At 42.1% G+C, this 14,344-nt stretch overlaps 1 protein-coding gene across 7 annotated transcripts in view; it reads right to left on the bottom strand.

The window, feature by feature from the left end:
* Nucleotides 1-619: 619 nt before the first annotated feature.
* Nucleotides 620-14,344, bottom strand: part of osbpl3b (oxysterol binding protein-like 3b) — a 31,413-nt gene continuing 17,688 nt past the window's right edge. For 2 of the 7 annotated variants that reach the window (XM_053433257.1, XM_053433262.1), the window contains exons 6-23: nucleotides 14,010-14,183; nucleotides 13,301-13,424; nucleotides 12,318-12,421; nucleotides 12,005-12,097; nucleotides 11,757-11,916; nucleotides 10,914-11,044; nucleotides 9,864-9,965; nucleotides 8,539-8,682; nucleotides 7,089-7,179; nucleotides 6,727-6,971; nucleotides 5,426-5,563; nucleotides 5,251-5,314; nucleotides 5,061-5,139; nucleotides 4,497-4,641; nucleotides 3,023-3,167; nucleotides 2,803-2,929; nucleotides 2,118-2,240; nucleotides 620-1,624 (exon numbers count right to left, since the gene is read on the bottom strand). In XM_053433257.1, coding sequence (XP_053289232.1) covers nucleotides 1,528-1,624; nucleotides 2,118-2,240; nucleotides 2,803-2,929; nucleotides 3,023-3,167; nucleotides 4,497-4,641; nucleotides 5,061-5,139; nucleotides 5,251-5,314; nucleotides 5,426-5,563; nucleotides 6,727-6,971; nucleotides 7,089-7,179; nucleotides 8,539-8,682; nucleotides 9,864-9,965; nucleotides 10,914-11,044; nucleotides 11,757-11,916; nucleotides 12,005-12,097; nucleotides 12,318-12,421; nucleotides 13,301-13,424; nucleotides 14,010-14,183 — 2,286 coding nt within the window. In that variant the 3' untranslated portion in view covers nucleotides 620-1,527. The remainder of the gene's footprint in view (nucleotides 1,625-2,117; nucleotides 2,241-2,802; nucleotides 2,930-3,022; nucleotides 3,168-4,496; nucleotides 4,642-5,060; nucleotides 5,140-5,250; nucleotides 5,315-5,425; nucleotides 5,564-6,726; nucleotides 6,972-7,088; nucleotides 7,180-8,538; nucleotides 8,683-9,863; nucleotides 9,966-10,913; nucleotides 11,045-11,756; nucleotides 11,917-12,004; nucleotides 12,098-12,317; nucleotides 12,422-13,300; nucleotides 13,425-14,009; nucleotides 14,184-14,344) is intronic. The other 5 variants (XM_053433258.1, XM_053433263.1, XM_053433261.1 and 2 more) reach the window with 3 other exon arrangements.

Raw genomic sequence — 14,344 nt, 5'->3', positions numbered from 1 at the left:
CTGTCTTCACTTGACTTGTTGTGTTGTGTATTATCGTCTGTGATGACAACCAGAAGTGCTTTTTCGGAAGTTCTTTTTAACACTATTGAAACTTCTCTGTTTTTTCTCTAATGTCACTCTGACCACAGTCTGGAGGAGGCAGGGCACATGGCCACAGCTTCATGTCCCATCTACAGACCAGGATCACATGAAACCAATTTCTATTTGAGATTTATTGAGACAATCTAACAATATTAAACCACCAGTAACCAGACATTTTAAGTAATCAGATGACATGGCCCTGGTGGCTCACCTGACTGACACCCATAGAGCTAGAGTAATATGAAAACTTTCTTTAGAGACTTGTCGTTAGATAATAAATGTGTATAAAAAAGAGTTTTCTAAGTCTCAAGGCTCTTTACAGTACAGTTTTGCCACTAACCCTTTCACACATACATTCATACAGTACATCTATGTTCAACACTGTCACTCATACACAGCCATCAGGGGCATTTAGGGCTCAGTATCTTTCCCAAGGACACTGTGGAATGCAGGATGGTAAGTGGAAATTATGGTTATAGTCAAGTTGCTTTCAGTGATTTGCACAAACAGCCCAAAAGAAGAAATTACTCAACAGAAAGAAAGCATCACAGATTTTATTTGAGCTCATGGAGCATAGCTTCCGACACTTTTGGTCACAAGTCCTCCCCGAGTCCACAGAGACGACGGTGCAAATGGATGACGTGAAAAATAGCTGGATTTGATGTTTGCTACAGCAGCTCATTGGTTCACAATCATTGACGCAGTCATAGCAAAACGCTGTAATTACTGTGATGACTAGAGAAAGAAAAGGTCAGTAAGGATTACAGATCATGTGTTCTTAAGAGTTCCTTACAAAACATTCATTTAAAAAAACACTTAACAGATGCAACAAAATTAAATTAAACAATGTGAGTACAAGCAGTAAGGCATCAGGCAGGTGCAGAATAAATATTACATGTGTTTACTTCATGACGGGCATATCAAGGCTAGTTTTATCTCAGAGGTAGAGAATGTCCATGATGAGACGGCAGCTAAAGTGACCAGTTGTCCGGTCCATGTTAAGCTAGTGTAGAGCAATAATTAATGGAGACCTATTATGCTTGTGTTCGGAGCTTCATAATTTTCCTTTATATTATTTCATAAAAAGGTTTAGAAGCTCTAATGTTAAAAAAAAACAACACTTCCTCATTCTGCCTGTTGCTGCAGCTCCTCTTTTCAGCCTCTGTCTGAAACACTTGGTGTGCAGCTCCTGTCTCTTTAACATTAGAGGTGGGCATGTGGGCAAAAATCTGTCTACATCGATCAAATTTTTCATAGTTTAATTGCATAAACATGTTTACACAACTTAGATAAGCACTTGCTATTAAGGCAACAACTTTGATGAACTGCAAAAACGAGGACAGGATTGGATGTGGACGGCAAGACTGGGATATAGACGTCACCAGTACCAGCCTGGGTCACAGTAGAGGATGCGCAGGTGGAAAATGTTTGGGCACATTTCAGGGGTCACCACAGCACCGGGAAATCTATGTGGGCGAAGCCGAGGTCCTTCCTCAACTCCCAGTACGTGTTGTTGCTCACCCACGTATCGTCCTTTGACCTCCTGAGGGGAAAACAGAGATTCCAGATTGTAATGATGAAATGATTGTGTTGCCATGACAAGCTGCATGTGACGTTGTTAAACATACACTATCTATTTTTGGCCACTAGGGTTTTACAATCAAAAAATGTTTTGAGAAAAAAAAACATTTCTACAGAGAAATCAGGTATAATGTTGACAGCACATGTACAGCATAGTAAGTGTACACAAATACATATATATATATAAATCTATATATAGTAATGCATAGAAGGAAAAGGGAAAGCGTAATAATGATAATAAGGTAAATTATATCTGAGAGAAAAATAAACATGTGTTCATAAGTGTAAGGGTCTCTCAATCTATGATGAAGGAATGTATTAAAGTTTTATTTGTGTTACAAAGCAATGAATAATCGTGATGAATTATCGGTGTAGTTGTTGCATTATGTATTTCTAAGCTGAGAAATTCTCTCTTCTCTACACATGACTTTCTTTAGAGGGGAAGTCTGGGCTACCTGAAGAAATGAGGCAGATGCGTGGCACTGCTCTCCTCCAGGACTCTCCGTCTTTCTCTCTGCAGCTGTTCGATCCTCTGCTTCTGCTCCTCTGCCGCCTCCAACTTCCCCTCCTCCAGCAATCTGCCAGCCCGACACATCCATTATACAAACATTATAAAACATCTTCAAATATTCAAATTTATTCTCCACTTGTGTGTGCGTCATTATAACTCAATTATGGACCAATAGGAGAACAGATAAATCAGGATATCGAAATAACTTTGCTGCCAAATGCTTCTTAATTCAGTGGCGCCTTGTGGCAGCAGCCTTTACTTAATAGACTTTTAAACCGTGCAAATGTCATGTCAAATAATGTTGATGGATCTGAGAGTTTTTGAGGTCACTTCCTATTTTTAACATGAGCATTGATGTGTCTGTTTTTGTGCTATTTTTATCATAGCGTAGGGTGTGTGCACTTTTCAAGACGGCTCTCAAGCGTTCGACTGAAATTCGTGATGTGAGATAAAAAAAGATGTGTTGCTCAGATATTCACTGGCAATGTGCTATTTTTTTTATATCATCATATCACAATACCGCGGCAGAAATCTAGTGTTTCTTTCAGTCTTATCTTTCCGGATATTGCAGAAAGTCCAAGCTTGCATGCATGAGAATATGCTTTTATTTCCCCATCTGTTGCTCTAACCTTTGGTCAACTCGTAGTCTGGTGTCTGTGGATGGTAGCAGCAGTTTCAGAGATGGGTCCAACTCATTCAGTTCAACAGCAAACTTTGTAAAACCATAGTACTGCTCGTGGTCCACTGGCATTGCATCTGCGTCGCAAACAAAGAACCATGGCGTTCAGATATCATATCAGGGAGACATATGTTATACAGGTGCACAGATGCTAGAGAAACCTGCCATACTTGCTCTCCAGATGCACGTGGCTGACGGAGGGTCTCCGCAGAAAACCGCCTCATGCCACTTTCCAAAGAGTCTGTGGACCACCTTCCCTTTCTGATCCGTGACGGTTCCCTCCACCTCGTTCACACTGGAATTCCAGTATTTGGCCTGTGAAACCAAGTTGACAGAACAGGTTAATCTCCTCGTCGTGTGTCCCTGTAGCTGAGAGGGAACGGACGGTGCAAGTGATCGTGACGGAGTCCAGTCGCAGTCAGCAGATGTTGCTGTTGCGTAAACCACCCTGAGCACCAGAGTGTGTTGCGGGGCTGCTGTGCTTAATTAGAAATGAGGATGCATAATGAGTGCTGACATGTTTTGGCTTGCCATGCCGCGCAGCTTCAGGTCTCTCAAATGGGACACAAGCTAAAGCAATTAACCTTCTCCTCTCGGTAAAGCCCTCCATGCACCTGACACCGACAACATCAAGAGGATCTTTGCTGACTGTGTAGAGAGTTTATAGACTTTGAAAGGAAGTGCGGACTTTACTATGACTGTTGATTGTCATAGTGTCGTCACTACAAATCACTGAAAAATGCATTTTCATTTGAAGTTGTTTTGACGAGTATTGGATATACTCATGTCGTAAAGGTGTAACAAAGCTCCTTAAGGCCTCATACTGGTGTGTACTGGTATCTCCACCCAGCAGATTTGTAGCTGTGCAGAGGGTTTCACAGTCTAGCACTTCTACCGAGGTGTAAATGTTATTGGTCGACTCCGGCTGCCACGTCCACAGAGCCAGAGCAGTTGTTGGCAGTGAAGTAAACATGGAAAATATTTAATTGATTCTCTCCAGATCACTTGCTTAATTCTAACTATTTGATTCAGTGAAGTTATTTAAAGAGCAAAGCCTCTCTCTCCTCCTTTGACCGTTGCTCTCGAGCCCAAAGTGAATGTAATCATAATTAGTCTGGGATCAAAATGAACACAAGACACTTCAGGCAGAATTGATAACACATGTCGAGAACAATAACGCCTCTGTTAATAAACCCCTATTGAAAGGAGATGTTAGAGGTGGCCAGGCTCTCTGGGTGCAGCACTGAATACTGATACTAAATAAAACTCTAAATGATTCCGTGTTAATCTCACCTTAATCTCTATAAACAATATGAAGAAACTCGAAGAAAGGGCTTTCGTGGCTTAGTTTGACCAATCGTGTTTGAGCAGGCTTTGTTTGCCTGCAGGTCAGCGGCAAAACAGGAAACACTGAGGCATCTGTAATCAGCTTTTTGAAATATCTGCCTTCATATGCAGAAAGGTGTTAATGCAGATTAGCCAAAATGTCGTCTGGACACAACACATTCAAAAAGTATCACTGTTGTGGAGAAACATTTAACTTGTGATAAAAGACACTAGTCAGGCTGTAAACAATGTAAACAGAACATGGAGTCTTGGCCGGAATATCTGCTGTCATACGATGGGCCCCGAGATTGACCTCACCTTAACAAACGTGATCTTGCATTGGCAAATGTCATTGCTGGTGTTTCGGATGGAGATCTCCCCGTAGTGCTCGATCCAGCGCTGTCCACTGAGGATGTTGTGGATGCAGGACGTGACCTTGTTCCACTCATAGTGGTCTCCAAATCTAAGAAACAAGAGAATTTAAAACTATTGATTTAACCTGCTCCCTCACATTTGTCAGTGTGTGTGTGTGTTGTCCAGGTAATACTCATGTTGTAGGGACCTGGGTCTGTTTTCACTGGTAACATTATGGGAACAAAAATCTCCATGATGTAAATCATAATTTTTTAGAAGAAGACAAGTTTTAAGGTTAGGCTAAATTTAGGTTTAGGTTGAGGTTAGGTTATGGTTGGGCAAGAAGTAACTGTGGTTAGGCTTAGAGTAACCCTCTAGGAAATCAATGTTATGTCCTATGAAGTTAAAGAGACAGACGTTATGTGTGTGGTATATGTGTGTGTGTGTGTGTGTGTGTGTGTGTCTGTGTGTGTGTATCTGTGTAATTGTGCGTCCTGTGCTGGAGGAAACAAGGCAGGAGAGACTCACTCCGGCAGAGTCACATGAGTTGTGCCCACAGGAACAATCTCCATCGACTTCCCCCAGAACTTGTTCTTACACCTCACATCTACAGAGCCAGCGGGAGAGAAGCACATCAACATTCATCCAGAACAACCTGTTGCTCCGTAACGTGAACAAAAACCAATAACAGATCCAGCTCATTTACATATTCCTCTACCTTGCCAGAACATGAAGTTTTTAGACTCTGCGTGACAGGCTGAGATCGGTGGGTGATGGCTGACCTGACCATGAAAAAAGGGAAACAAAGAGCGGGCGTTAGAACATCGATTCAGTGAGTTATTATTAGATTGCTATGATTGTTCAACCGAAATTTAAGAAAAAAACGTGCATACCTGCTCAGCAACAAATCGAAAGCCTTTATCTGGCCGGTCAGATTCGTACGTCTCTCCCAGGAGGGGGTTGAAAGGCTTTCCACCAGTTCTGTAGTAGCTGGATGCATAGCCTGACACAACAAATGTAGCTATGTATACCTGCATAAACACAAGAGCATACAGTTAGTCACTTTATTCACAATTTGCGTAAATTGCAGAAACTGAGGTCGAGCAAAAAGAGACATAAAATTGCGTAATTGGGAAAACTTTAAGGATTAAAAAATCCTAGAGAGCTAAAACAATGAACTATAGCACACATTTTTTACGATAAGCCTCCCATTTTAATTCTCAGCACTTCTTATTCCCTCCCCACTTTACTGTAAAGAACAGGGCATCTGTCTGAATGCTCCTCACATGGTTGTGAGCCAGGAGCTGAATTAATTTCCTATCATAATGGGAGGCCGCACACTGCAGACGACTTCCACTGCTTTCCATATTACATTCATACACTGTGTGTATTGCACTTTTGTCCTTTAAGACAAAGCCAGTCCGCAGGCTGCATCTCTGCACCTCCCACACACTCACACAAAAACAATCAGGAACCTTAAACTGAATCGCTCCAAAGTCAGACAGTACAAGTGTGAGTCCTCAAGCAGAAAATGGGCTCTCACATGAATATAATACGATAAGCAGGGGTGGTAAGAGCTCCAGCACTGGACAATATTTCTTCTAGTCTGGTCAAGAGAAACAAAAGCCAGGAACCACTAATGGGCCATTCGGGGCTTTTACACACAATCTGCCTCAATACATTTTTTGTACTGATAGAGGTCGGCAAAGCAAGAACGTTATTGGTTCGAATCCTGGTTCGGTCGGGGTCTCTGTGTGTGGAGTATAGTAGTCAGTTAGCAGGTATTGTATTTTAACAGATTTTACATATGAATATGCAGAATCAGTTTGACTAATCACGTTGGAGCAAGCTTTGGTTATCTCTGGATTAACAGTTTGTGTGGAGAGCAAGAGAAGTGGATCACATTGTCCCAAATGCATCTGCTATAGCCGATGGGATCTAAGATTAGAAGGCATTCAACAAACACCAAACAATGAGTCCGACTCTATCCAGAGGTTTACCCTGTTTTAACGTGGGGATTTAACTATTTAACATATCAACCAGTGAGTTTTACAAGTGTTGGTAAAAGTTTTGCAAATTTTGGACAGAGTCAGAAAAATCCACTGAGTACTGGAAGTGAAACTGTGATCTGAGCATTAAAACCATGAGCCTGCCGACTCACTCCAAAACAACGAAAGTGAAAGTGCCCTCTCACCATCCGTTCAAACGGGTCCTGTGTGTTGGCGGCTCTGTCCAGCAGCTCGCTGTACTCCAGCTCCTCACACAGTCTCTGCAGGGTGTTGAGCGGCTCATTGAGCTGCACAGGCATCGCCACCTTGGACAGGTCTTTGCCGATGTTGTTCCTGAGGATGTTCCACAGGCTGACGGTGCTGTTGTTGGGACTGGGAGCGGGCAGGCAGGATCTACGCTGACAGAGGGCAGCGCTTTCTCCTGCAGACCCTGGGAGCAGATGGTGAATGAGGTCAGGACACGGTTCTTTGTGTGGTTCAAACAACAAACAGCATTTTGTCATTGAGCCCCTTGAAATGGGACCAGAGCGAGAAGCTCTTTGTTAACCTGAGTTCGGTCTCTCGATTTCTGTCCCGTTGCTGAAGTCCATGGAAATGTTGTCACTGACATCACTGTTGTATGAGTCATCCTCCGACGCCTACAAAAAAAACGATCCAAACTTAAGTTGAAAGATAAAAGATACATTTTTAATAAAAGCGGCAGCAGGGGACTGTGCAGGCCTCCTTCAGCATCCTGTCACGTCAGCAGCAGATCTGGAGATGAATGGTCCCTGAGGACTTGGGGACAAATCTGCACCTTGCGGGCTGTATTTTTAGATTTAAGTAATTAACTTCCATTGTCACGTTGTTTCTGCTCCGGCGGTGAACTGATCAGACGTTCACGAACGAACATTTGAAAGAGGAGAAAGAAGAAGCGGAGGGCAGACAACATAAAAACTCAGCTTTAATAATTAAAGAGGCCTACAGACATAATGTTGATAAAAGGCAAGCTGCTCTCTCAGCGATCGAAATGAACTGTGAGAGCAGGTTGAACAGATACAGACGGAACTGAGTCGGATGTGTTCAAACCTCAGATGGTAATTTAATTTTAAACTCAATTGTCTGGATTCTTTTTAATAAATTAATGAATTATGTTCTCGCCTCTGTCCTCTGGCTGCTTTGACTGTCAGCAGGACTATGTAATAACTACAAGACATATTTCCACAAAACTTGGTTTGAAGGATGGGACATGGGCCAAGAAAGAACACATTTCATTTTGCTGCAGATGGAGATCGGGGGTGCATCCAGGATTTTTATCACTGTCTTTAACATTGTGAGATAAGACATTTCACAGATTTCCCAAGGAACAATTCATGGATCCTGATGAAATAAATCAGGGCATATTTCAGGGACTGATCCATGTGGGCAATTTAGTGCAGCTTGATTGAGTTTAAGGGGACTGCTGTGCTGGAGGTATGTGCTTGACTGAGTGCCATTCCATTTGGTCTGTACATACTCAGTAGGAATACGCAAAAAGTACATGATGGATTTCCACAAAACTTCGTGGAAGGATGGAACCATGGTGCAAGATAGAACAAATTCGATCTGGACAGAGGCCCCTTTGTTTTTTCTTTTTACATTTCACCAATATCGCAGAAAATAATGGACACATGAATCTTGAAGAAAACCATCTGGCATATTTGAAGGACTGATATGAGAGAGTGTGTGCAATTGTTTGCAGATCCAAATAAAAATCTGGATCTAGTGAATTTAAATGCGGTTTCATAAGGGTACTGCAGGGCCCTGGTGGAGGTACGTGCTCTACTGAGTGCCACTCTTTGTTTGCCACTCTACCACTGGGTTGTAAGATGCAGCTGATGCAGCAATAATGTATCAAGCCATCATTGCAGAATAATTAATCTCAGCCCCAGACATCAGTATTCAGAATCAGTAGACTATTCTACTTGATTCTCAGTAGGAAAATAATCAGTGTGGAGGGTAAAAGCTTTAACACTCACACTTACCTCATTTTCAGAGGAGCTGGCGGACAGCAGGACTTCCTGTGCATCGAAGAACTCGGACAAAGACTCTGCGACGGAAGCTCGGCTCTCATTGGACACTTGGTGCACGAGGGGAGGGGACGCATCAGCGGAGTCTTGTTTCTAGGAGACACAGTGTGCACAGCTATAATTAAGAGCAGGTAGGGAATGACCTCATTGTAGCGAGGGAGCGTGGCAATCACAGGGTCGTTATGATTACAATGTGGAGATCGAGAGAGCTACGTATGGAAAGGACGATAATACACTCACAGTATGTTATGGAAAAAATATATTTCGGAGATTACAGTCTTTTTGTTTTAATTCATGACGTTCATGTGTGACGTCATTTGAACTGACCACATGATCCACTTCTAAAAATCTGAATACGACAGACTTTACATTTGTGTAAAGGAAGAATTCAGCTACAGCTACGATAAAAATACCTGTTTCGCAAACCTGTATAACATATTAGAGTAGTTCTAGACACAGTATCACAATGTATCACATGTCAATCGTGCAACTTTACAACAAATTTGAAAAGCCACTCTTAAGCTGTTGTCACACAAACGCAAATGTATCAGCGTTGAACCTGCGATTTTCACTTCGCATTTGCGTGTGTGTGACGTGGCCCTTACACTGCAAACCAGCTCTTATATCACAAACAAAAGGATGCACACTTAGAATTAGCCATTCACGTAATTCCTCTTGCAACAATTGAAAACATGCAAACATAAAAAAAAAGATGATGTATTTTACACAGAATGTGCCTCCGACTCTCATTAGTTAATGCTGAAGCGGATTAATTAGCCAGGGGGATAATCTCAGAGACGGCGTATTAGTTTTGTCAATGTGTGATCTACAAATTTCCAGGGACACAATTAAGCGGATCAGCTCGTTCTCAGGTCAGCAAATCTGATTAGGAGAGCAAAGAGCTTCCCTCAAGAGACGATAAGGTGTCAGGTAGTTAGAGGTCTTCCTCCGAACCACTAGACTGAGAGGAAGCACCTTCTCGTTAAAAAGAAACAGAAACACAACAGGTCTCTTTTCTCCAGGAGTCAGTGTTTCCTGGTGTGTCGTGTCTTTTTTTTCCGTTGTCATCACAAGACAAAGTGAGTGCAGTGAGGGGGCGGGAGGAGCGCAAACGTTCGTTGAATCTCGAAGAGAGGGGAAGGACAGCTCATTCATTCCGTGGCAAACTCGAGACAGTGTAGGATGAAAAAAAAAAGATGGATATAATAATAATCATTGTGAAGGTGGTGATGAAGGGGAGAGGGGGGGAGGAGTCACTGCATTCCTGCACCCACCTGCACAGGGGCAGTGAGATTTATTAGTGTGGGTTCTACGATGTGGGACTCGGCATGAATCTTGCTCAGGCGCTCTCTCAGCTCAGAGTTCTGGGCTATAGCCTGGAAAAATAACCAGTGTAAACATCACATACAGAGGACACCCGACATAACACGGAATATCATCATTTATATTTACAACAGAGACATATGTACAAGTATAAACATGTGTTATCACATCAACAGGAGGCAGAGAGAGTCCAAATGATGTGACCTACCAGGTGTGAGAGAGATAGTAATAGATATAGATATATAGAGATGTATAGAGAAATGTATAGACAGACAGACAAACAGACAGACAGAAATACAGACAGACAGACAGACAGACCGGCAGACAGAGAGACAGAGAGACAGACAGACAGATAGATATTAAGATAGATCTATATTTCGCGAGTACTGAAGTATGTGTATATGGAGGCTATGTAGTCAAATAGTTAATTCCACAAGAGGTGGAAAGTGCAAAATTATTATTACTGCAAGACTACTGATCTTGGCTTGATATGGTGTGCGCAGAGAGGCGGCCTCATGCCCAAGAAGAAGAAGAAGAAGAAGAAGAAGAAGAAGAAAAAGAAGAAGAAGAAGAAGAAGAAGAAGAAGAAGAAGAAGAAGAAGAAGAAGAAGAAGAAGAAGAAGAAGAAGAAGAAGAAGAAGAAGAAGAAGAAGAAGAAGAAGAAGAAGAAGAAGAAGAAGAAGAAGAAGAAGAAGAAGAAGAAGAAGAAGAAGAAGAAGAAGTCGGCATGTCAATGAACCTGTGTGACTAGAGACAGAAAATAGAAAGAGAGTCCGGGTGGGAGGCACCTGGAAACATGACTGTTGAACGTGGTCATGTTGAAGTGGGTCAAACAAATCACACCAGCAGCTAGTGATTCCTCTAAAAGACTCATCAATGTGTCAGGGCTGACAAGTGGAGTGGGAGGACGTGGCACATGAGAGTAGACTTAAAGAAGGTGGAATGTGTTTCTCAATACAGATCTCTGTGCCTGCGTGTGATGATGTGTGTATTTCACGTACCGTCGCCAGCGTGTTCTTCAAACCGACAACTTGCGGCGAGGTAGGCGGACACGTTTCGTGGTCCAGACACGTCCTTAACCTCTCCCGCTCAGACGTCAGTGTACCGAGGGCCGACTTCATGGTTGCATGCACTGTGGCAACAAGAGGAGAAGCAGGGAGCTTTAGCTGGGAACCAAGTATTCACATCAAATAGAGCAAATCACAGTAATTCCACTGAAAGTCTATCACACACAAGTGAGATTTTGATTATCTCCCGTCCCTCAGCGGGCTGCCATCTTTGTTTAATGACAGTAATTTTCCCACGCCTTTCCTAATCGGTGCTTGGGAAGATACATTACATAAAATGCTGTTAAAATGTAAAAAACAAAAAAATTAATCATTTAAGGCTCATCACACATCCTTATCTTCATAATTGCAAGTGTGCAATTTAAATGCTTTGACAGCTATTCCAAGGAGCAACGTTAAAATCGTGATATCATTATGTAAAACGCGGATCATCCTCATTATTAATATGAATTTTTGGAGAAGAAGGCAGAAAACTAAACTAGTCCCATAAGAAGCAACCTTCTGTATGCAACAGAGATTTTTAATCCTCTGTGGTTTACAAAAACCAAACGTCGGAATTTGAATGAATGAAAACTGAGACTGACAGTTTATCAGTAATTAACAGCTGAATGGCTGCACCACTGTCACTTCTATTTTGTTTGGCGCATGACAACACATTGCCGGTGCTGTCGTACTTTTGCAAAAGCGACAGAGAGAGTTTGCAAAGTATTTTTTAAATCTTGAGTTTGTCGTACGTTTCCATCAAAACCAATCTGCTCATTAAAATCGTTCACTCACAGTCGGTGGCGATGCGGCAGAAGTCCTCCTGGAGCTTGGCCACATCAAAGGGAGAATCTAGTGACTCTGTGTCGGCTTTGTCATTAGCGAGTGCAGCGGTGGAGAGGTTGGGGTTAGAGGCATGGAGGCGGATGGAGCCCGAGGAGATGCAGCTGGGTACCTGCATGAAAGAAGAGCAAGTAAATCCAAGAGGGCCAGACACACACATCAGAAAAAGTATGATCCCTCTTCATCTTAATACTGTCTACCTGCAGAGTTGTTTTCACGTCTTTGTTGTAGTTTTTATTCCGCCATTTCTTTGGAAGTCTCTTTTCTTTCTTAGGGCTGTCGAATGTAGAGGTCTGGTGAACAATAAAGACGACACTCGTAAGTATTTTCAGAGAATATTATTCCACAACTGGCAGTGTATGATGGAGAAAAAGGATAAAAGAAGAGAAACAAGAAGTTACTTTGCAGATTACTTTGTGGTTTATTTACTGTGCTGGTGCTTTAGACTATAAAATGTTGAACTGTGATGAAAGACCCAAACAAAGGGAACCAGGAAAAAAAAGGAGCGCTGACCTGCAGGGCTTGGATGGATGGAGCAGAATAGGTTCGATGGAGGACTTCCATACTCTGAAGCAGGTGGTTGAGCTCCAGCAGGTAGGCGTCACAGACTGACAGGTCTGCTCAGAGCAGGGAAACGATCAACATTGAGGAAAGAAGATTTAAAAGAGAAACAGAAACAGAATCAACGCTTTGTGTCCCTTGTTGATTAAGGATTTTTTAACTTTCTGGTTTAAAAATACATTAATAGATAGTGGAAGTGTTAATATTGTAAGAATTCAAATGAAGGAACATGGGGGGAACAGTGTATCAATAATCAACAGTTCCTTCTGTATAAACAACACTGTGAGCTATTAATTATTAGTAAAAGCATCTGACAAGCACACAAATGAATTGAATGAATAGAAGTACGGCCCTCTTGTTGTACGCCTCCGCCAACCAAGTGCGGTTTGAGTCTACAGACTCACAGAAGGTCACCCTGACCTTTGACCACTGTTTTCTGATGAGTCAAGCTTTGAGTCCCAGTGACAAACGGTCAAAATCTGAAGAAATTCCCTGAAGACAGAGATTGTGTTCGAGAGGCCTAGGAGGTGTGGGGTGAGGTGACCCTGACCTTTGACCACTCAAATCTAATCAGGTAGTCTGTGAGTCAACAACTGTGCGTAATGACTCTCTGGAGGTGTCCCTGAGATTTCCCATTCACGAGGCAAAAACATTTCTTTCGTGAGTTCACAGCAAAAACATTATCTGTAATTCAGAGTCACTGAAAACTGGACAGACCTTCACGAGGAAATAAGCAATTCTGAAACCTTTCAGCTGTAGCCTCTGTATAGGTATGTATTTAATAAGGATTCTTAACAAACAACTTGAAACAACTATATATATATATATATATATATATATTTATATCATTTAACTTAAATAAAAGTGCAGATGATTTCATGATGTTAGTTTGTGGTCACATACTCGAATCCCAGGGGGCCGCTGTGTAGTCTCACCTTTGGAGCACTTGTCCATGTCATCTGATGACTGGAGCCAGGCTGTAACTTTGGCCTGGCTGGTGCAGCTCACAGGGAAGGCTCCGACAGAATGCACTGTGGACTGTCTTTGTAAAGACATGCACTGCAATAGCAAACAAAACCAAAGGTCAGAACAATCACTGTTTGCATCCTTTATAAAAATGTGTCAATAGAGGTTATTGAGTAAGACATGTAAACAGCATTTTCTGATTAACTTAATGCAAATAGAGGAAAATAAATAATAGAATTAACACACATGGAGCATTCTGACCTTAGTCACATTATGTAGACATGTATACGTCTTAATTTAATTATAACGTCCTATTGGAGTTTTCACAGCATTTTGTGATATTGACATACAGCAGTTCCCAACTGCTCGACATTGCATGTTCTGTTTTTTATTTTATTCTGGCAGAAATGTCAGACGTAGCGGACATAATGTTGAAGTGGGTCATTATCAGACTATGCTCTGTAACACGTAAATGGTAATATGAATGGAAATATTCTATTAGCAAAACAAGTAAACACCATAATCAGAGTCATGTTTTATTCAGAATCAGGTCAACAGTCAGATTGTTGGAATCCATGTAAATGTAGTCACTGACAACAATAAGCAGAAAGACAGAGGAAAGCATTTACGGACCACATAGTGTTCATTGCCCGTATGCTGTGTAATGGAGATGTTTACCTTTCTCATAGAGGCACTCTTAGCCAAGCTGGGGGAGTTGGGCGACTTGGGGGAGGAGTAATGAGGGTAGTAGAAGGATTTCTCATTAGGGTACATGGCAATCTCATTCTGCCGATAGAGCCGATGGTGGCGCAGCTTGGACACCCATTCATCAAACAGCTCCTGGGACTTAATCTGCAGAGCAGATATCACAATCAGAAAGTAACACACGGACAAGTATGGTAACTCTTGAGGTCATTTTAAAGTCGTTCCAATGTTAGTCAGCTGTTCCAGGAAGTCACGGGGAATAATCTAAATAGTCCATGTTTTACCATCTTTTCCTGTTAAACGGGGGG

The sequence above is a fragment of the Pleuronectes platessa genome, chromosome 10 (assembly GCF_947347685.1).
Source record: "Pleuronectes platessa chromosome 10, fPlePla1.1, whole genome shotgun sequence".
NCBI classification, from domain to species: Eukaryota; Metazoa; Chordata; class Actinopteri; order Pleuronectiformes; family Pleuronectidae; genus Pleuronectes; species Pleuronectes platessa.
This window is presented reverse-complemented; position numbering and strand designations above follow the sequence as displayed.